General features: G+C 37.2%; 1 protein-coding gene across 8 annotated transcripts in view; it reads right to left on the bottom strand.

Annotated features, from left to right (window-relative positions):
• Positions 1–23,557, bottom strand: part of OSBPL9 (oxysterol binding protein like 9) — a 180,742-nt gene that overhangs the window by 18,002 nt on the left and 139,183 nt on the right. For 5 of the 8 annotated variants that reach the window (XM_046028113.1, XM_046028115.1, XM_046028112.1 and 2 more), the window contains 4 exons: positions 15,906–15,944; positions 11,939–12,029; positions 9,963–10,067; positions 4,929–5,088 (listed from right to left, as the gene is read on the bottom strand). In XM_046028113.1, coding sequence (XP_045884069.1) covers positions 4,929–5,088; positions 9,963–10,067; positions 11,939–12,029; positions 15,906–15,944 — 395 coding nt within the window. Of the gene's footprint in view, positions 1–4,928; positions 5,089–9,962; positions 10,068–11,938; positions 12,030–15,905; positions 15,945–19,171; positions 19,222–23,557 lie in introns of those variants that run through there. The other 3 variants (XM_046028122.1, XM_046028114.1, XM_046028145.1) reach the window with 2 other exon arrangements.

A 23,557-nucleotide genomic window follows, 5' to 3' on the forward strand; every position in this document is an offset into this window, starting at 1 on the left:
TATTCTAACTTAAACATAGTTTGTCCTGGTTACTTACCTTCTTTTATCTATTTTTCAAAAATCCTTAGGTTAACTAAATATTGCTTCTTTGATAATTTGGTAGTATACGTCATAAGGTACTAAAACTAATGTCTACCTCACCAGTTTTGAAAGCCAATGGTAAGAGAGATCAAATTATCATTAAATAAAAGAGCTGCATGTTTTGTGGCTCTTTGATGTATCATCAAAATAGAGTCAATCTTTTAAAATCCATTCACCAAAACCCCCAAATTCTTTTTTTTTTTTTTTTTTTTTTATTTATTTATTTGACAGACAGAGATCACAAGTAGGCAGAGAGGCAGGCACAGACAGAGGGGGAAGCAGGCTTCCTGCCAAGCAGAGAGCCGGATGCGGGACTCGATCCCAGGACCCTGAGATCATGACCTGAGCTGAAGGCAGTGGCTTAACCCACTGAGCCACCCAGGCGCCCCGAAAACCCCCAAATTCTTTAAAACATGTATCTTAGATGCAATTCCGAAGGTCAGATCTATGCTGTGCTTTTCTCTTATACTCAGGTTAGAAGCCATGTTTGGGCCAAATGAAATGTTCACTAAAGCTCAAAATGAAAAAGGTGATAAATTCTCATTTATCTATTTCATAATTTACCTCAATCAGGAGAACGAACTAAAAGAATGCAGTTAAAAAATAACAGCAACATCGAGCGAAATAAGTCAAGCAGAGAGAGTCAAGTATCATATGGTCTCACTTATTTGTGGAGCATAACAAATAACACGGAGGACATGGGGAGATGGAGAGGAGAGGGAGTTGAGGGAAACTGGAAGGGGAGATGAACCATGAGAGACTATGGACTCTGAAAAACAACCAGAGGGTTTTGAAGGGGTGGGGTGGGAGGTTGAGGAACCAGGTGGTGGTAATAGGGAGGGCACGTACTGCATGGAGCACTGGGTGTGATGCCAAAACAATGAACACTGTTATGCTGTAAATAAACAAATAAACGAATAAAAAAAAAAACCAGCAACAGCGATAAAAATGATACGCATACAGGAAAGGTTTATCTGCAATGGACTAATCTGTATAGTATGTAATCATAATATCATAAACTAAACCAAAAAATGTGAAGGCTGAACTGAATTATAACAGAATCCAAAGTCTTACTGAGTACTTAGATATGTGCCAAATGCTGTGCCTTTGTCTCCGTAACAATTTAACTTCCATCATAACAACTGTGTAAGGTAGATATGATTATTCTCCTCATACATGGATGTTCAGCTCAGAGGTTCAGTGACCAGCCTGAGGTCACACAGCTGGTAAGCAGTGGAGCCATTTCAAATGCACGTCTGGCTCCAAAGCACAAGTTCTTTCCAATGTGAACTTCCATCTAGTTTATAATTGTGTGCAACCATGCCGTTTAGTGACATAGTTCACATAGAAGCTATCAGTACTGCAGGTCTTTAGAAAGTGAGCAATGAAAACACTTTCACATTCTCTTCCTTCAGAGATGGAAAAACAGTAGACAGAAACTTGACCTCAGAGTAAAAAAACAAGTAGTAGCAGCTGATAACCAGCAGGTGTCGCAGGCTCAATGCCTATCAAGATCAGGCAGAGACCATAAATACTGTGAACTAGGCTAGATTATAAAGAATACAGACCTGGAGCCAACATACTCAATTTGAAGGGATTTAAGGCTCTGTGGCTCACTCAGTTGAGTGTCTGCCTCGGCTCAGGCCATGATCCCAGGGTCCTCGCTCAGCAGGGAGCCTGCTTTTCTCCTTTGCCTGTTGCTCCCCCTGCTTGTACTCTCCCTCTCTGACAAATGAAGGAATAAAATCTTTAAAAAAATAAACAGAACAGGGGCGCCTGGGTGGCTCAGTGGGTTAAGCCTCTGCCTTCGGCTCAGGTCATGATCTCAGGGTCCTGGGATCGAGCCCCACATCGGGCTCTCTGCTCAGTGGGGCGCCTGCTTCCCCCCTTCTCTCTCTCTGCATGCCTCTCTGCCTACTTGTGATCTCTCTCTGTCAAATAAATAAATAAAATAAAATAAAAATAAACAAAACAAACCACCACCCCCCAAAAGTCAACGAACACTCTGCTGGGCAAATAAAACATCTGCAGTCCCTACCAGTTCGGGAATACAGATTAGGGAATACAAGGAGAGCATAAAATTGAGGGAGAAAAGGAATCCAGTGGTTAGCTGGACATAGAATTTAATTAACTCTGAGCCCCTTCAAATGGGAGGTTCATCAATTGTGTATTTGTCATGGGATGGGTACCAGAAGAGAACAGAGAAGGATGCTTACAAGGAGAAAACAGAAAAGCCCATGAGCCTACCAGTGACTCTGCAGACATGCCTATTACTTGTACAACTAAGTATTTTAAAATTTCCTATTTCATAAAAATTTCAGGAGAACCCCTTGAAATTGGGGCCAGACTCAGATACTACAAGCTTTCCTGAATATGGTTTTATGCTTCTGGAGGACAGATGAATCCGTTTTGATATTCAATTGTACTCTGTTTAGCGTAACACCTAATGTTCGATATAAGATATCATTCTTGGTTCTGTTTAAAGAAAACTTGCTTGGAAACATCAAAAATCAATAGTGAGTTTTATCAGAATTTTCTTCCAAATGCTTATTTCCTTTTAACCCCACTATCATTAAAAAAAAAAAAAAATTCAAAATTAAAGCTAATTCCTACTAGCAAACTGCTAATAATGGTTTCTGAATAGTTTATTTCCCCCCATATACCATTAAGAAACCAAGATGCTAAACCAAGCCTTTCTGCTAAACTGGTCTTGAGTTGTGGGTTCAAATCTCTCTTCCTTTAGTCTCATGGCTTACCAGTCACTGTATCACACCTATATTACAGACAGTTCACTTTTTTCCACATTCAAAAACTGAATTTGATCCACTAAGACACAAAACTTCGTGAACCAGTCCATTATTTCCCTTACAAATTTTGAGATTTTGAACAGTTATGATCCAACTGTATAGGAATACTGTATTTCTCAGTTCATGTGTACACTTAGAAAAAACTAGGGGGCGCCTGGGTGGCTCAGTGGGTTAAGCCTCTGCCTTTGGCTTAGGTCATGATCTCAGGGTCCTGGGATCGAGCCCCCGCATCCAGCTCTCTGCTCAGCGGGGAGCCTGGTTCCCCCCCTCTCTCTCTGCCTGCCTCTCTGCCTACTTGATTTCTCTCTGTCAAATAAATAAAATAAAATCTTAAAAAAAAAAAAAAGAAAGAAAGAAAGAAAAAACCAGAGTCCCATACAGTATTTCTTATTAAAAGAAACCAAGATATGAGGCCTAAGGACTGGCTGGGTGGCTGATGTACTGGGCTTACAAATTCACATATAATCATTTCCAAATTTGCACCATCCTACAAAGCAAACCTCAAGCTGTAACAATAATACCAACTCCTAAGAAAGCAGCAGAGTTGGAAAAAGGCCCAACAAAAATTATGCCAACTGTATCTAATAAACACAAGTAACATTAAAGCAAATAAATATTAATTTGCTTTCCATATATTTGAGTGCTTAATGCCAGATACTTTATTAAGCACTTGACTGACATTATTCTCAATTAAAAATTCACAATGACCCCTTGAAGTTTAAACTATTATTTATCCTCATTTTACAAATGAGGAAACTGAGGATTAAATAGTTTAAATAACTTGACTAAGATCACACACCTTGGTTGTTGTTTTTGAAGATTTTATTTATCTGAGAGTGACGAGTGCACAAAAGCAGGAAGAGCGGGAGAGGGAGAAGGAGAAGCAGAATCTCCACGGAGCAGGGAGCGTGACATGGGGCTCGATTCAAGGACCCCAGGATCATGACCTGAGCCAAAGGCAGCTGTTTAACTGACTGAGCCACCCAGGTACCCCTGTTGTTGTTGTTTTTTAATTAATTTTTTAAAGCAATCTCTATATCCAACGTGGAGCTGGAATTTAGAAACCCAAGGATCAAGAGCTGCATACCCAGCTTTTACAATGGTAAAAAAACAGTCAAATATCTTGTAATGAGGGAAAATCTATCATCAATATCTATCAAAATCTGCCTGGAATCCACATGCTTCCCTCACTCCCATGCTATTACCTTGTCTATTTTTCTAAAATGTAGACCTGACCAGCAACTACTATTTTTTGTGAGAAAATGTCCAAAATTCGTAAAAGGCTAAAGGAGTCTTAGATGACCTGGCCCTTTCCAACACCTTCTGCATTTTTTTTTTTTAAACAACTTATGCTACAGCCAAATTCAACAATTTACAGCTCCTCCAAAGTCGCCCAACTCCTCTCCCTTTGTCTACAGGCCTGCCATAAAAGGGTTCTCTCTCCAAGAAAACACTTCCATTTTCCCCTCCTTACTGCATGTCCCTTCCCCCTGCTCACTCACATTCTTACCTTACTTAAAATCACAACTCCTCCCTCCTCTGTGAATCCTTCCCTCACTTCTAAGGACTTCAAAATGCTCCCTGGCTTTCTGTGCTTAGCACAGATCCCATTGGATTATGCCTGCACCAAGTTCCCTGAAGGCAGGAACTGGGGCTTTTTTCAGCTCTGGATCATTCCTCCACTAGTATAGTGCCTGGCTTATAGGTGTTGTGTATCTCCACTCTAATATAAAACCAGAATGGTACCCTCTTACTTGTATAATACTTTCTAGCTTTCTCACTCTCATCTGACCCTCTCCTAATGTTGGCGCTATGGAACTAATGTCAGGAGTTCAATGAACAATACTGGCATATTACTTTAGCTGATGCTAATTTATTCTATTTGAATTAAGTCAAAAGTATTTGAATTAAGTCAAAAGTCACAATAAGCCAATCAAAAAAGCAGCTGTATTATAAGGGAGTCTGTCAATCACACCAGTCTCAAAATAAAATTAATTTTTAAAATTAAGAGTCATTTAAATACATAGCTCAATTACTTACTCTATTAAGCGCTTTGGGGATGAGCCACTTTGATGGAATTCATCAGCATCATAGAATTCGTCTTCACTGCTAGAATAAGAGAACTCGGGGACAGTATTTGGAGACAAGTTGACATGGCTTGGAGAAGTCAAACTGCTACTAGGTGGTGAGTGCCCACTGCCTAGGAAGTAAAAACATTTTAAATTAGGAGACAATGTTGGTAATAGAGGGAAAATTAGGGAGATGGATTCAAAACAGACTTTTCTAAAATCAAGAAAAGTTAAGTTGGTAGAAGTCCTTACACTCTCTGTAAAGAAAATCAACACTTAACCTAGCCAAAGAAAAAGGCAAATCACGTAATAGAATGGGACAAAGACTTTTCAATGAAAAACTGCTATGCTCCCATTTATAAATATACATAATTAGAAAGGGAGGTCTTTCAATTGTAATCACAGTGTGTGAGTTTTGGGGTCAGAAGCCCCACAACAGATACAATACCAATGAAGAGCCAGACCTCCTATTTTATACTAAAGAACCAGATATTTTAAAAATGCAGCAGGGACATAATGAGAATGCATAATGGAAAGAATACCAAAGACCACATGAAAGTTAAAATATTGTCCAGGATAGCCCATTCACATTAGTCATTATGTTTTGGCAGCCACATGAAAACACAAAAGCACCACACACAGCCCTAGCACTCACCATCCAAACTCCTTACTTCTTTTCTATCTACGTCAAAGTCAGGTGCCTGGGGCTCAGGGGCAGAGAAAAACAGAGGTCTACTATGGGAAGAATGTGGAAAAGGAAAAGGACTAGAAAAAACATCTTTCTATACCTAAGCAGTCTAAGGAAATGGAAATTAACAGAGATCCACAGAAAGACTACTATCTAATCTCTGTGATCATGATTCACTGTCTAGTGACAAACAATAAAAGTATCAAACCATGGAGGACTACTGAGATTAATTCAACAAGTGTTTACAGAGCACCTACAGGCTCTTGGCAATTTATGCCAATATGCTACAGATGCTTGACAGAGATCAAATTTAATTAAGTCAATGCTGGTAATAATCTAAAAACCAAGGCCACAGTTATAGAAGTTGAGAAACAGCAGCAACAAAAATGAATCCACAGTCACCCATGGATTGTTAGCCCATTCTTGTGTCAACAGTTAGAGAAAAAGCACATCCACCTGCCACATTTAGTTGTCACATTCACGAAGATATTTGAAAAACATAACTGAAAAAGTTTGCACCAAAAAAGGTAATCTTATTGTGGAAATTCCAAAAATAGTTCATCTTAGCAAGTAACTTTAAATTCCCCGCCCCTTGCAATACTGGCAATAAAACTGGAAAGACACTTTCTCTTACTGAAATAGGAATAATAATAATAATAATGCTCCCAAACCACCCAGGAATTAAAAATGATTAAGTAACATGCAAACACTCCAGGTGATCACACAATTAAAAATGTGTCCAAGAAGAAAATGAGTTTGGGAACTAAAGCAAAAAAAAAAACAACAAAACAAACAAAAAAAACCCACAAAAAATTGAGTTTTTCTTATAAGAACAAACAATATTATTTTTTTTCCTCAGTTGTTACCTTGTTTCTTTTTTGTATCAGAGAGAGAGTTAAGTAAGGTGAAGAAGAAATTAGGTTGGAAAAAGGCAAGAAATAAATCACATGTTAATTTCATTTCTAAAAGTCCTTTAAATATACCTACTCTAAACTGCTGTATTTTAAAAGTTATCTTGTGAAATAATTTATATCCTAAATTATTTATTATAATTATTCTAAATGTACACAGGAAGAATACCCACTTTTTCAAAGTTTGTAACCGATTTTATGTATCTCTAAACAGACAATTTTGGCTGTTGTTTCCAAGCTGACATAATGCTTTCTTTAGTAAAAGGTGAAAGAGTTTATATAATCTGAAGAGAAACCAAAGTATCCTTTTGTTTGTTTCATTGGTTTTTTTTTTGAGAGAGAGGGAGAAAGGGAGAGACAGGGAGATAGAGAATTTTTATTTATTTATTTATAATATTTATTTATTTGACAGAGAGAGTACAAGTAAGCAGAGCTGCAGGCGAGAAGCAGGCTCTCCTCTGAGCAGGGAGCCTGACACAGGGCTCGATCCCAGACTGAGCCACCCAGGAGCCCCAGGGAGAGTGAGAATCTTAAGTAGGCCCCACACCAACCAAATGTGCCCAATGCAGGGCTCTGTCTCAAGACCCTGAGATCATGACCTGAGCCGAAATCAAGAGTTAGATGATTAACCCAGGTCTCCTAGAGTACCCTTTTATATTAAACACAAAACAAAACAAAAAAGAAAACACAGGTACTATTTTTAAAATGAACAAAAGGTGATACAAGTAATGAAATACAGAAAAAAGTCAGCCAAACATTTCAAGCTCATTATTCAAATTACTTGTATATTCCCAAGAACTTCAAATAAGAGCTATTTTTGCTTTCTTTCAAATTCAGAAGACAGTATCAGCATCTTTACTAATTCAAACTTCAAAATGGGCTAAAGTCACAAGGTAATTTTCATTATTACAGGACAGGAGGAAAAGTCCTGTCTAGGAAAGAAATCTGTGGAGCAACAAACGGGCTCACCTCCTACTTCCTCAAGGCATAACAGAGACAAAAGCATGAAGTTTTCCTTTGAGTTGATCTCAACATAAAACTAATCAGTTTTCAAACAAGAAATAAATCTAACACTAACACTGAGAGTATGCCTGTAAATTACAGAAAAAAATAAAGGCCATAGTCTAAATAAAGAGAATACATGTTAAAATGAAGCAAAAATGTGAAAGAATGATACATTTAACCTTAAAAAAATATATGTGCCAAAAGTGCTTGTACAAGAATATTCACTTAAGCACTGTTTGTAATAGGAAAATCCTGGAAACAACCTAAATGTCCATCAACAGAAAAACAGGTAATATGTGTCCAGTCAGCCATAAAAAGAACATTGCAGACCTAACAGTATAAACACAGAAAGCTCTCTAAATGTTCTCTGTTAAATGGAAAAGAGTAAGTCACAGAAACACATGATGTCATTCAGGTTAAAACAATAAGAAAACAGAATATATTTTCACAGAACTAGAACAAATAGTACTAAAATTTGTACAGAACCATAGAAAAGTCCCAAATACCCAAAGTAGTCCTGAGAAAGAAGAATAAAGCAGAAGTATTATAACACCGGATTTCAAAATATACTACAAAGCTATGATGATCAAAACAGTATGGTACGGCCATAAAGACACACTATCAGTGGCATAGAACAGATACCCCCCAAAGTAAATCCATGATTATACAGTCAATCCAGGACAAAGGAGGCAAGAACACTTAACCTGGGACGAAGGAAGCAAGATTATACAATGGGGAAAAGACAGTCTCTCCAATAAATGGTGCTGGGAAGGCTGGACAACTGCACGTAAAAGATGAAACTGGAACACTTTGTAACACTATACACGAAAATACACTCAAAAATGGATTGAAGATCTAAATGTGAGGCTTGAAACCATAAAAATCCTAGAAAAGAGCATAGGCAGGAATTTCTCTGACATGGGCTGTAGCATGTTTTTCTGCATGCGTCTCCCTGAGGCAAGGCAAACAAAGGCAAAAATAAACAATATTACATCAAAATCAAAAGCTTTTCCACAGCAAAGGAAGCTATCAACAAAAAGAAACTTTAGTGAATGGGAGAAGAGATCTGCAAATGATATGTCCAATGAAGGCTTAATATTCATAATATACGACGAACTTCTACAACTCAATACCAAAAAAAATAATCTGATTTAAAAAGGGGCAGAGAAAGAAAGGGGGGGGGGGGTGGCGCCAGAGGACTGAATAAACGTTTTCCAAAGAAGTAGAGATGGCCAACAGACAGATGAAGAGGTGCTCAACGTCATGAATCATCAAAATGCAAATCAAAACCACAATGATATCACCTTACACCAGTCAGAATGGCTAAAGTCAAAATGCCAGGAAATAACAAGTGTTAGAAACACTAATTCAGAAAGATACACACACCTCTATGCTTACTGCAGCATTATTTACAATAGCCAAGATATGGAAGCAACCTGTACCCATTAACAGGTGAATAATGAAAGAAAATGTTGTGTACACACACACAGACATACGCAGAGGAATATTACACAGCCATAAAAAGGATGAGATTGTGCCATTTGAGACACCATGGATGAACCTAGAGGGTATAATATGCTAAGTGAAATAAACCCAACTGAGAAAGACAAATACCACATGACTCCACTTATGATTTAAAAACATAAAAAAACAAAAAAACTCCACAAATAAATAAACAGCAGAATCAGGCCTGTAATATAGATAATAAAATGATGGTTGCCAGACAGGAGAGGGGTGGAGGGTTGAACAAAATGGATGAAGGGGAGAGGGGAATACAGGATTCCAGTTCTGGAATGAGTAAGTCATAGGAATAACAACCACAGCATAGGGAATATAGTCAATGATAGTGTAACAGCAATTAACAGAACAGACGGTAGCTACACACTTGGGGGAACATAGCATAACGTATAAACTTGTCAAATCACTAAGGTGTCATCTGAAACTAATGTAATATTGTTTCCTAATAAATAAATAAAAATAAATAAATAAATAAATCTGGGGCACCAGAGTGGCTCAGTCAGTTTAGCAACAGCCTTCGGCTCCAGTCCTGATCCCAAAGTCCTAGGATCAGCCCCACATCAGGCTCCTTGCTGCTCAGCAGAGAGCCTGCTTATCCCTCTGCCTGCTGGTGCCTTGCCTGTGGCACAACTTGCTCTCCCCCAACTCCATGTCAAAATAAATAAATAAAATCTTCCAAAAAGAAGAAAAAAAAAAAGGCAATTATTACTCAAGCTTCTGGTTCTATCCAAAGTTAACCACTTAATGTAGAGAATGATGGTAAAATTGTATCTCCAACACAAATATGGAACACATTTCACCCTTTTTCCCATCAGCAATCAAACACAAATCTTAAATGTTAATGGGGAGTTATAAGAATTAAAGAAATTACACAAATTTTTACCTGTACTATTTGGTGTTGGAGTCTGATGATGTCCCAAGGTAGTTAATACAGGTCCAACAGGTAGCGAAGATGGACGCTGTTCTGACTTACATAACTGAGAAGGTTCTAGAAGATTTGAACATATGAAATAAGTCAGAAAAAAGCCAAATACAACTGTGTTAACTGCAATAGTGTGGAATTCAAAATCCTAAAGATCAGTAATTTTTGAAACTGTCTTCCATTAAGTCAAGTTCCATGTTGCTCCCTCTTCCGGACCTTCTCTCGCCTTTAAACTCAATGGTGATATACTACCAAGCACTAAAACATTAGGATATCAAGAGACTAATCGAGGCAGGCCAAAACCTCAGTAAAAATGCTCTATAAAACTAGCAAACACTTCTGATGATAAAGTCTTTCTAAGCATCAAAACACATAAAATCATTTTAAAATGAGGCACATGGGACACCTGGGTGGCTCAATCGGTTGAGTGTCCCACTCTTGATTTTGGCTCAGGTCTGGTCTCAGGGTCATGGAATCAAGCCCTGCGCTAAGGCTCTGCGCACAGTGGGGAGCCTGCTTAAGATTCTTTCCCTCTCCCTCTTGCACACACATATATGCTCTCTCTCTCTCTAAAATAAGTAAATCCTTAGGTGCGCCTGGGTTGCTCGGTTGGTTATGCATCTGCCTTTGGCTCAGGTCATGATGCCAGAGTCCTGGCATCAAGTCCCATATTGGGCTCCTTGCTCAGCAGAGAGCCTGCTTCTTCCTCTGCCTGCCATTCCCCCTGCTTGTGCGTCTCTCTCTCTCTCTCTCACACCGACAAATAAATAAATAAATCTTAAAAATACACAAATCTTTAAAGAAATAAAATGGGGCACAGTAGTATTTCCTCTTTAGCTCAAGATATTATGTTCATTCTCTTAAAGAATCAAAATTCACAAAAGCATTTCACATACTTTTAAGGTTTTTTTTTAAAGACTTTATTTGACAGGAGGAACAGAAAGAAGCAGGGGGAGTGGGAGAGGGAGAAGCAGGCTTTCCGCTGAGCAGGGAGCCGAATGTGGGGTTCAATCCCAGGACCCTGGGAACATGACCTGAGCTGAAAACAGATGCTTAACAACCGAGCCACCCAGGCACCCCTACTTTAAAGTATTTTTAAAGGGATTTTTTGGTTACAATTTCTGACTTAATCATTGAGAAAGCAGAAATGTTGGACTCAACAAAAGGTAAAAGGTATTCATACACATAGCTGTTGTCCCTAAGCCTTCCTTTGTTAGTTTAAAAAAAAAATACTACTGATTACTCTATACTTAAAAATACAGGTCTTTCTAATTAATAGGCTACAAATTTCACCTCTCCCTTCCATTACCTAGAGTCCACCACCAAGAAGAAAACATTTGTATTCTTCATAGCTATAAAAAGTATCCCAAAATAGAAAGTTTCTGGATTACCTTCAAGTAGGTCAATGTATATTAAGATTTCTTTGGTAGCATGAATCCTGGGTCATAGGATTCTGTCCCACCAGCTAATCTAAGTCTTAGTAACCATGTTTTCCTTTCATATCACTATGAAAACCAAAAGCTCTTTCACTGTATTAAAAAAATCCCCCAAACCAAAAATATTATCATCTTTTTCCAGTTCATTTTCTGCTGCTCCGTATTTTTCTGATTCCTTTTGTTTATTAAAGAACAAAACGAGGGGTACCTAGGTGCCTCAGTTGGTTAAGCATCTGCTTTCTGCTCAGGTCATGATCCCAAGGTCTTAGGACTGGGCCCCACATTAGGCTACTCCCTGCTTAGTAGGGAGTCTGCTTCTCCCTCTCCCTCTGCCGCTGCCCCTGCTTGTGCTCTCTCATCCTATCAAATAAATAAAATCTTAAAAAAAAAAAAAAAGACAAAACAATAAAACCAAAAACGAGCCCTTCAAGATTTATGATAGCTGTACAAAATAAGTTTTTTCTAATCAATGAAATTGAAACATTTTTGCAAATACCATACCTGGAGGTAAGACAGTCTGGGTAGGCATTGTGTTGATCACAGGTTCCAAGGGACTAGGTTGATATATTGCATCTACAGGATTAATAGTACTCTGAGATAAAGAAACACAGTATAGTTATTTTTAATTAAATGCCCTTCCCGTGCTCACCCTCCCAAATGTACGAAATGCCCACATTTCTGACAGCAAAGTCCTGAGGGTAGCTATATAGATATGCTGATCAAAATGCAAAGAAGAAATGAAATGCATTTATGATATAGAAGTCCAAGAGTTTCTTAAACAAAACATAGTAAGGAGGGAAAATGAAAGAATTTCTGTCATATGGAAAGATAAAGCTAAATGAAAAAAACCTGCGAGGAGCTGTAAAATGGTGTGGGAAAATTTCAGGAAGTAAAAATAGTAACTTCTGAATTCAGTTCAATACTTCTCACTTAATTCTTAATTCACCACAAATAATGTTTCTCTATCAAAGATAGAAATACTCTTACTTTGATGTTATTAAACATTACAACTACAACTGGTAAATACACCTGACCACTAGGATTTTATATTTCCATCTCATACTATTGCCACCTTCTATCACTGTGTACACAATGTACAGGTACCTAGTTTTATAGTCACTACATGCAAAGAGATATATCTTCTAATTGGGGGATGCAGGGAAGAAGGCTTTCTTTTTGAGGATTTAGAAGAAAAAAAGTAATATGCAGTTACAGTTTTAGAGGAAAAAAAGTCTAGTTCTTTTTGATTTCAAGCCAAGAACTTACTCTGCCAGCATGAGGACATTTTAAAAACAAGACTCCATAGTTTACTGATGCTTTTTTATTTGGAGATGGGTAGTTAAGTTTAAACTAAGGTCTTTGCCAGAGTAAAATTTAGATCTATCATTCAGAAGACTATACCAGATAAAACCCGAGAAAGAAAATTTTAAGTTCTTTAGTTTTCTGTGCTCCAGAAAACTAAACTTCAAATATCTATTAGGGAAGGCTTATAATAGAAAATACCGAAACAGATTTAGAAGAGAAATACTTTACTGATGAATGAGCCCCAAAAGTATTCATAAAAATTTAGAAGCCCCTAGCAATGGAAACTGAGTTAAGGGGAAAGTTTTTATAGCATTCTCATTTAAAGCCCAAGTTTGATTTTTTTTTAAATTCCCTCTCTGCATAAATATTAGAAATCATTAAATCAGATCTCTTAAATCAACTGACTTGAGCACAAGAATTCTGATGTTTGTCACAACAATAGTCTACTGACTATAAATATTTTAACAGGAAAATAAAGGACACTTAGAGAAGAGACCCTGAAAATAATAACTAATAAAAACCCTAATAAAATGAAGTAGAGAAGGTTTTGAAGTACTGGGAAGAGCACAGATAAAACAGACTCGGAATTTTAATTCCTTAGAGTCCTTATTCTACCAAGATTTGGCATATCTTTTATCTACTATGGTCCTCACTTTCCCATTTTGTAACATGAAGAAATGTCTGGATTCTATGTTCTACAGGGGCTTTCTGGTTATTACTTTATGATTCTATCTTCAGATACTGGACCAGCACATAATAACTAAACAAATGTGTCAACAAGTCCTGCAGCTGTTTTTAGTATAAATTCCTTGTTTTTACCTAACGGTTTTCTTCAAAGAACTCCAAGTGCTTTACAAAGGCAAAATCCCACCATTAATATCGATTCACAGGAAGGAGAGTATGTCACCTCCTTATCCGCACCTTTTTATATTAAGAAAAATTACTCAAGAGACTAAGAAATAACTTTGGAAAAGGGACCAGCAAAATTCTATCTTTTGAATGTAATCTTTTGTCTTCCAGATGAAATGTTCTAAATCTAAAGATTTAGCTAATCTGAAGATCAGATTTATGCATGTGTAAGTACCAAATATCTTTTGTTGCTCGCTTTAACAGAAAATATAACTATTCTATACTTATCTACGGTCCTTGTTCAATCAATTTCAGGCTAAAATATGTCAAATGACATTCTACACCTTGCTTTGAAAATGAATGTGCAGAGCTTTAGAAGCACAAATAATCCTCAGCTTTAACCAGCTGTAACATTAATAACATTTACGTAAAATAAAAATTATATGTACATGTATTTATGTATAGCTAGCTAGCATTTATTGATTCTGTGCTCATCCTGTACCTTATAACAATGTTCATCTGAGGTAGACCTAGCCACCGTTCTTTAAAGACGAGGAAACTGAGGCTCAAAGGTCAAGTAACCTGCCTAAGATCACAACTAGTGAGTGGCAGGGCCAGGTTCTAGCTGTGTGGGTCTAAGATTGAATCATGAACGCTTCCCTTTTTAAAAATAAAACTCTTAAAGAAAAAAGCGATAGTTTTTGATCAGTGATTCAAGCATAGTTATTCTGTAAAAGTTTAGAAAAGTTTAAATCTAAACTTAAATTTAAATTTAAGTTTTAAATCTAAACTTAAGTTTTAAATCTAAACTTAAATTTAAGTTTTAAATCTAAAAGTTTATATTTTTTTTAAGTATAAACTTTCTAGATGTTTTTAATTGCAAATGACCAAGCATTTTTGGTATGTAAAACTGCCAATTTTGGGGGTGTCTGGGTAGCTCTGCTGGTTAAGCGGCTTGCCTTTGGCTCAGGACATGATTTCAGGGTCCTGGGATTGAGGCCGGCACTGGGCTCCCTGCTCAGTGGAGAGCCTGTTTCTCCCTCTCCCTCTGCCTGCTGTTCTGCCTACTTGTGCTCTCTCTGTCAAATAAATAAAATCTTAAAAACAAAACAAAACAAAAAAAACCTGCCAATTTTCTTAACGTAATAAGAAGTAATTTTGCTTTGAGGAAAAAGACTGCCAACGTGATTTTCCTTAGGATCTTTGGGGACCATGACATGTTAGACAACATATACAGTCCTCTTCCATGAGGCTTACAATCTTAAGTGGTAGCTCAGGTAAAGATACTACATTACATTACACTGTATTTAGATCACGTAACTATATTATATCACTCTGGCTCAAACTCTGAACTCACACTGTGAAAAGAAAGATAAAAATTCCAATGACTTTAATTCAAATTTTAAAAATGCTTCTTCTGTTATCTCTGGCTTCTCAAGAAATATGCAAACAATATCGATATTTAACTTTTTTCATTTTAAACCAAATATAAAGATAAGATGCTTATCCTTTTAAGTACAATCATGAGATGGTTTTGAAGATTTTGAAGTTTCGAGGTCTCAGACAAGTTGACATCTCTAAAGTCTTGGGACAAAAAAAGGGGCGGCCTCCTACTTTAGAGACTTCTAAAGAGAAGTTATAAAAATAGGGTCATTCCAACTACAAATCTTCAAACTCTTTTATTTCCAGATGGGAAATACTCAGAATAAAATTTTCTTTTCTTTTTAAAGGAGAGGTTGAACCTAAGGGAAGAGTAAAATGCTGAGGAGGAGGAAAGAATAAGAAAATGTCTGTAAGTGAAAAGAATTCATGTTGCAATTTGTTCTAATAAAAACACAATATATATACCACAGTAGCAATGACAGTTAACACAACACACAAAATCTAAAAATAAAATAGAAACCAATTAACAATATTAAATAGATTAAGATATGTTTCAATACTGAATCCCTCCCCTTCTGCTTTCATCTGAGAAAAAAAGAAGTTTGACAAGAAATAAAGCATTGTGAGTTATGCCTTAGTCATGAAAGCTGTATTTTCATACCATGATTAACCCCTATGTTAACACATGCAACGTGATTCAATCTGAACCAACACTTAGAAAAATTTTAACATTTCCCCTGCAAATGATTGCTGAAAGATGGCTAACTTAGAAGCTTAAGGAAAATTGCAAGAATCAACAACAAAAAGCAGTGAGTAGGTGCAAAAAGGAATTTGTGTTGAAAAATGAGCAGAAGTTCAGGCTTCTCCTGACATGACTGGTTATAACGCTCTGCAGAAGTAAAGGGAAAGAAAAAGATTAGATTAAACTTACTATAATTCCATCTGCGTGCTTCTCCGCATTACACTGGTCCTTAAGGGAAAATGTTAAAAATATTAACTTCATTCTTTTACTTAGGTAAGTCCTTGTGTACTTGCTTTCCTATTATGAAAGCTTATTTTACTAGTAAGTAACAATGTTAGAAAACTATTTTTTGGCTTCTATTGAGATTATAATTCCATCTGCACATTACTAGCCAAACATAATTCTATCACTGGCTACACAACCACCACCAGCAGCAGCATGGCAATTGTTTTTCTACAATAGACACTTAATTAAATTCATTATTAATATCGTATGGAACTGTGTAGTCATATCAGTATCAACTATTAACAGCAGATATACTAATTAAGGACTGAAGACCCTGTATATTATACCAAATACCCGCAACCCCCCAACTCTCACTACACTTTAAAAGTATAAGCATCATATATCCTTAAAAACTTGGGATATAAGACATGATTTCCTGTATTCTGGCTACAGGCACAAGAATGCTTTTCTAAATAGATGGTTTTTCTTTTAGTAAACATAATCACTGTATCCATGGAATGACATAGGAATTAACTTACTACCTGACAAATATTTTGCACTTATTATTCCACTTACTCCACCAATAACTCTATAAGGTAGGTGCTATTATTATTCCTATTGGACATTTGAGAAAATTGAGACAGAGAGGTGGGGAGCGAGGATTCCAATAGTCTGGTTTCAGAACTCATGTTCTTAATATGCTATTTTGCCTTGCTTATCTTAAGGATGTACTTCAGGAAGAAGGTGGTGGAAAGTTATCAACACATATTCATTTCTGTAATTATAATCCAATTATTTGTATTATGTAGACAGTATGTTTAATTTTAAATAAACTGTTTAAATTAAATTGTAAATAAACTGTTAGAACTGTTTAAAGTTCTAACTCACACTATCTGGAAATTTCAAAGTTTTAACAGAAACCAATATTCGGTCTTGGTCTTAAACATAATAGCCAAGTTGTATCTCATTTATATCTGTAACTTTTTCTTTAACTATTGAGTTTACTCAGAAATATACACACTGAAGGGTCAACCAAGACCAATTTGAAGATGTGGGAATTTTTTTTTTTTTTTAAAGTGCAGGTACAGAAAAGTATTAACATAGCAGGCCTATCAGCCTGCAAAGTCAACCTTTGGCTAATGACTAGAAACTTGGATTTCAGGAGGATCCCCACCACTTTATGTAATAAGACTGGCTCACTGTGCCTAAACTGTTTAAGTAAACAATAGGGTTTATGCTAACAAATACCTTTCCTTCTGGAAGTCTGGAATCTTGGTAAGTGCTAGGTAGAGGTGCTTACATGTCAAGGTCCCAAGAAAAACTGTGGGTGTTGAGCTGTGGGTGTTGAGTCTTCAATGAGCTTCTCTGGTAGACAACATTTTACATGCAGTTTTTTTTGTTTGTTTTAAGATTTTCTTTGAGACAGACCGAGAGAGGGAGGGAGAGAGCGAGCGAGCATAGGGGTAGGAGGGACAGAGGGAGAAGGCTAAGCAGACTCCCCACTGAGCAGGGAGCCCATGTGCGGCTCAATCCCAGGGCCCTTAGATCATGACCCGAGCGGAAGGCAGAGACCTAACCAACTGAGCAACGCACATGCTCCAAAATTTCACATATGTTGTCACAATTTCTTGCTAGTGGAAGTAAGCAGTCTGAGTCTACTGGGAGAGGAGAGGATACTTGGAGTTTGTGTCTGGTTTCCTCTGAATTTTGTCCCATGTGTCTTTTCCTTTTGCTGATTTTGCTTTGGATCCTTTGCTTTAATGAAGTGCAGCTATGAAGATGACCATACACTGGGTCCTGTCAGTCCTCCAAGCAAATCATCAAACCTAAAGGTGATCTTGGGAACTTCTGGCAAAGAAGGTATCTTTTACATATCCTTGACAATGACTGCATTGTAACTGTGTAATTCATGCTGGGGTTTCCCCCTATTTGAAAAATTAGCTATATATTTAGAATATCCAAAGTTTCAGTTAATTCTTCCTTTTTTAAAAAAGATTTTATTTATTTATTTGACAGACAGAGATCACAAGTAGGCAGAAGAGGCAGGCAGAGAGGGAGGGGGAAGCAGGCTCCCTGCCGAGCAGAGAGCCTGATATGGGGCTTGATCCCAGAACCCTGGGATCATGACCTGAATGAATCAAAGGCAGAGGCTTTAACCCACTGAGCCATCCAGGCGCCCCTCAGTTAATTCTTAACAGACACAGCTGAAAATAAATTGAGAATTATAGAGAAAGAGAAACTAAAGTTTCTTGCTCAGATGACACTTTAATTCTGGCCTTCCCCTACTAATTTCTAAACATTAAATTGCTTTTTCCAAGGGATTTCCTGGAAAGAAATATTACATCCTTGTGATAGATTAAATTTTCCAGAAATGGCGCCAATAAGAGCTAGTGTTCATCCTTACCCTAGAGCACGGGGGCGGGGGGCCTTTGTGACGGTCTCTACCAGTAAGTACAGCAGAAATGACTCTATGTATTTTCTAAGACTAGGTCATGGAAATGTCACAAATTTTCACCTTGTTTTCTACGAGCCCAAACCACCATACTGTGACAAAAATCCCAGCAGTTGTAAAGAAGACTATCCGGAGAAGCAGCTAGGCCCCCACTCCAACTTTCCAGGCATGTGAGTGAGCCACCTTGAAAGGAGATCCTCTAGCCCCGTATCAAGTCATTACAGGTGACATTTCAAGACAGAAACAAGTCATGAGGTCTACCCAAAATGCGTATTTGTGAGCAAAATTTAAATGAGTGCTGCTATTTTAAGACACTCAGTTTAGATGGGTTTGCTATGCAGTGACTGATTACCACATTATGCATATATTATTATCTAAGAAAGCAACCATTTTTAATTCTGGTATAATTTAAAATAAATTTCAATATCTGACAAACTTTTCTCCAAAATATTCTCAACTAATAATATATGCTACCTACACAGTACTTTAAATCAGGGTTATTTTTTTACTGTGTTGTGGTCTTTTAAGGCACAATCAAATCAGATTTTGTTCTACTACCTAAAAAGGCTACATTCATCCCCTCCCCCTCCCACTTCCATCTTTTTAAAAATTGTTTTCTTTTTGTTTGTAAGTATAACAAAAGTGGTTTTTAATCACAGTCAGCTAAAGCTAAATCTCAAGTATTACTGAACTAGATATTTGACTAAATTCAATATGAATTATGTTAATGAAACAGAAAAGAATGCTATTTCCCACTTAAATTATACTGTATGTTTACCTGGTTATAAATCCCTCATTCCTTAATACAAAGGCTATTCTCTTCTCAGAACATACCAGCATGACTGAGATCTGGAAATATGATAATGAACAAAAACATCAGCACAACATAATTTGGGAAGACATCTGACCAGAGGACTCCAGTATTTTTAAAATCACGCCTACCAACAAAATACATACAATATACCTTCATCTCTCTAATAATGCAATGCAGTCTAGTTAAAGCTGCCTTAATTATGGGCCAACACACTTGTTAATTATATGCAAGAAAAAATAAAGACACTAATTCAAGTTTGATGAGATTCAACAGATGAGGCTAGGACGACTGGAATCTACATGCAGAAAAATAAATTTAGACCCCTACCCTCACACCACAAAGATGAACTCAAAGTGGATCATAAACAAATATGAGCTAAAACGTTAAAACTCTTGGGGCGCCTGGGTGGCTCAGTGGGTTAAACCTCTGCCTTCAGCTCAGGTCATGATCTCAGGGTCCTGGGATCGAGCCCCACATCGGGCTCTCTGCTCAGCAGGGAGCCTGCTTCCGCCTCTCTCTCCACGTGCCTCTCTATCTACATCAAATAAATAAAATCTTTAAAAAAAAACACGTTAAAACTCTTAGAAATAAACATAGGAATAAATCTTTGTGATATAGGATTAGGCAATGACTTCTCAGATAAGCCACCAAAGGTACAAGCAATAGAAGACTCATAAACCAGTCTTCATAAAAAATAAAAATATGCATGTTTTTCAGGATGCTATCAAGACAACCCACAAACCTGAAGAAAAATATGCAAATCATATGTCTGGTAAGGATCTGTATTTAGAAGATATAAAATCACTCCTACAACTCAATGAGATTACAAACAACCCAACTAAAAAATGGGCAAAGGATCTGAACAGGCATTTCTCCAAAGATATATGAATGCCTAATAAGCACAAGAAAAAATATCCAGCATCACTATTCCTTAGCTAAAGGCAAATAAAAACCACAAGATACCACTAGAATGGCTACAAGCAAAACGACAACCACAGGGGTGATTCCATATTCACAAGTTCTGTGGATCCATTATTTATTTATTTTTTTATTAACTGAAGTATAGTTGGCAATGTTTCATTAGTTTTGGGTGTACAACACAGTGATTTGACAAGTCTATATATTATGCTATGTTTTCCGCCAGTGCAACTACCATTTGTCACCATCCTATTACAATACCATTGAGTATATTTCCTGTGCTATATCTTTCATCCCCATGGCTTATTCATTCCATAACTGAAAGCCTGTACCTCCCATTCCCTTTCACCCACCCATTCTGCCCACTCTCTTCATTTCCCACCCCCTCTGGCAACCACCAGCCATTCTCTCCATTTATGGCTCTGTTTCTGTTTTTGTTGTTCATTTGTTTTGTTTTTCGGAGTCCAAGTAAGTGAGTCCAAGTAAGTGAAGCCGTATGGTATTTAGATAGAAGCATTAGCCACGTGGATCTCATCTAAGTTCATGAACCATAAGAAGTAGAGAGCTTTCCCTGGCTGGTGGCAGAAGAGAAGGTCAGAAATGTAAACCCTGAGAAGGATATGATGTGCCACTGCTGGCTTTGAAGATGGAGAGTCTGTGCAAGGACCAGAGAGAGGCCTTTAAGAGCTGACACTGAGTTCTAGCCAACAACTAGCAAGGAAATGGGGACCTCAGTCCTACAACAAGGACCTAAATTCTGCCAACAACCTGAATAAGCCTGTAAGTGCATTATATGCCAGAGCCTCCAGATAGTTCAATCTGTCTAGAACCGTAATTTGGGCCTTAGGATATCCTTAAGCACAGGACCCAGCCCAGTCACTTTATAAAGTCTGATCTACAGAACTGTGAGCTTATAAATAGTGATGTTATAAGCCACTAAAAAAAAAAAAAAATACAAATATTGATGAGGATGTGGAAAAAATGGAATTGTAATACACTGTGAGAATATAAAATGGTACAGCAGTTTGAAAAGTAGTTTAGCAATTTCTGAAAAGGACAGTTACCAGATGACCCTGTTAATGCCACTGCCATGCATAAAGTGAAAAGAAATGGAAATATACCTCCATACAACACCATTATAAGGCAGATATTCATTGCAGCATTATTCATTAATAGCCAAAAAAATGGAAACAACCCAAATGTTCATCAACTGATGAATAAACAAAATGTGGTATATCCATTCAATAGACTTTTATTCAGAAATGAAAAGGAATTAAGTCCTGATACATGCTACAATATGAATGAGCCTTGAAAACATTATGCTAAGTGAAAGAAGTCAGTCACAAAAGATTACTGTGGGATCTTAATTACATGAAATGTCCACAATAGGCAAATCTAGAAACAGATCAGTGGTTGCCAGGGATTGGAGAAAGAACAGGGGCAAGGATAACAAGGGAAAGAGGAACAGGGAATGACTACTTAATAGGTACAATGTTTCTTCTTGTGGTGATAAAAGTATACTATAATTTGATTGCAGTGATGATTACACAACCTTGTAAATGTACCAAAAACCACTGAAAAATACACTTTAAATGAGATGTAAATTAACACCAATAAACCCGTTATTTTTTAAAGTCAAATGAGAAATTTACAAATACTTATGAAAACATAAACTCTATGAAGGAAAATATGCTGGGGAGATAACCTGAAATTCAAAGACAACTTAAATATACAATCTATTGTGAAAGGATAATCTAGACCTGTACTGTCCAGTTTGGGAGGTACTAGTCACATGTGGCTATACTGAGCACTTGATATGTAGCTGGTTCAAAGTGTAAAATACACCCAAGATACTGAAAACTTAGTACCAAAAAAAAAAAAAAAAGAGAGAGAATATGGAGTTCCTCATTAATGAATTTTTATACTGCTTATGTTGAAATGATTTTGGAAATACTGAGTCAAATACATTATTAAAATTAATTTCACTTGCTTATATGAGTTGTGGCATATAGGTCTTATCACCTAATCTTGATAAGGAACTGGTCAAGTCCTCTAATGTAGGGGCCTCCCAGATTATTTCTGCTCTTTTCCACCTACCCCACTGTCCTCTGCAGTTTCCCATGAAACACCAGCTGCCTCTATCTATGATACAAAGAATGAGGTCTTCTGAACTAACAGAACCCACCTGAAAATCCCACTAAGCAAGTGATGCCCAAACTTCGCTGCATATTATAACCACCTGGGAGTTTAAAAAATCCCAAAGCCTAGGTAACACCTCATAGGTATTACCACACAATGTCTGAGAATGGGAGCCAGGCATGAGACTTGTTAAAGATTCCCAGGTGATTCCAATGGGTAGCAAAGTTTGGGAACCAATACATTAATCATTTAGGGAGGAGGGGAACTTCTGGTAGTGAGATTAAAATTAAAGAATAAAAAAAAAATTAAAGAATCAGAACTGGGAGGGATTTAAAATCCTACCTATACCATGCTGCCTCTAGGAAGCTAATACTAAATAAACTCCAAACTACAAAGGTATTAGATTAGCTATCTTCTTATATCCCTTTGGGATCTCAGGTGGCAATCTCTCCAAGTAGCTGTTTTCAGTATTAACCTGTCAATCGTTCAAAATGACTAGTAATTTATATTATATTATTGACTAGTAATTTATATTATAATTTATGTAATTTATATTATTATTTATATCTATTATATTTATATTAGAAGTTCTGCCATGTTTACCAACAGCACAACAGAGAGGTGGCTAAAAAAAAAAAAAAAATACATGAAGTGGAAACACTAAATTATGCAACCATTAAAAACTATGCATTAGAAACATCCATTCAAAATTTATAATTATCAGGCCCTTACTATGTGGCAGGCAACTGTTCCAGGCACTGAGGATACAGTGGTGTTACGGAATGAATATCTGTGTGTCCCCACACACCACCGCCAAATTCAGATGAAGCCCTAACACCCAGGTTGCCTATATTTGGGGTTGGGGTCGCTAATGAAGTAAATTATGGTTAAATAAGGTCCTAAAGATGGAGCCCTGACCTAGTAAGTGTCCCCTTGAGATACCAGAGCTCTCTCCTCACCTTCTCTTTCCCCATTCTCCCTCTGTCCCTTCCTTCTACTCCTCCCCACTCTCTCTCTTTTCTCTGTTATTCTGTGCACACGCCAAGGAAAGGCCACCTGAGGACATACTGAGAAGGTGGCTATCTACAAGTTAAAAAGGGTCCTCACAGGAAACCAAATTGGCAGGAATCTTGATGTTGAACTTGTAGCCTCCAGAACTGTGAGAAAATAAATTTCTGTTGTTTAAGCCACCTAGTCTATGGTGGTTTGTTAGGGCAGCCCAAGCAGACTAACAAAATGGCAAACAAGACAAAGTCCTTAAGGAGATTATTTAAGTCAGGTCACAGAGAGATG

The sequence above is a fragment of the Meles meles genome, chromosome 1 (genome assembly GCF_922984935.1).
Source record: "Meles meles chromosome 1, mMelMel3.1 paternal haplotype, whole genome shotgun sequence".
In the NCBI taxonomy this organism is placed as follows: Eukaryota; Metazoa; Chordata; class Mammalia; order Carnivora; family Mustelidae; genus Meles; species Meles meles.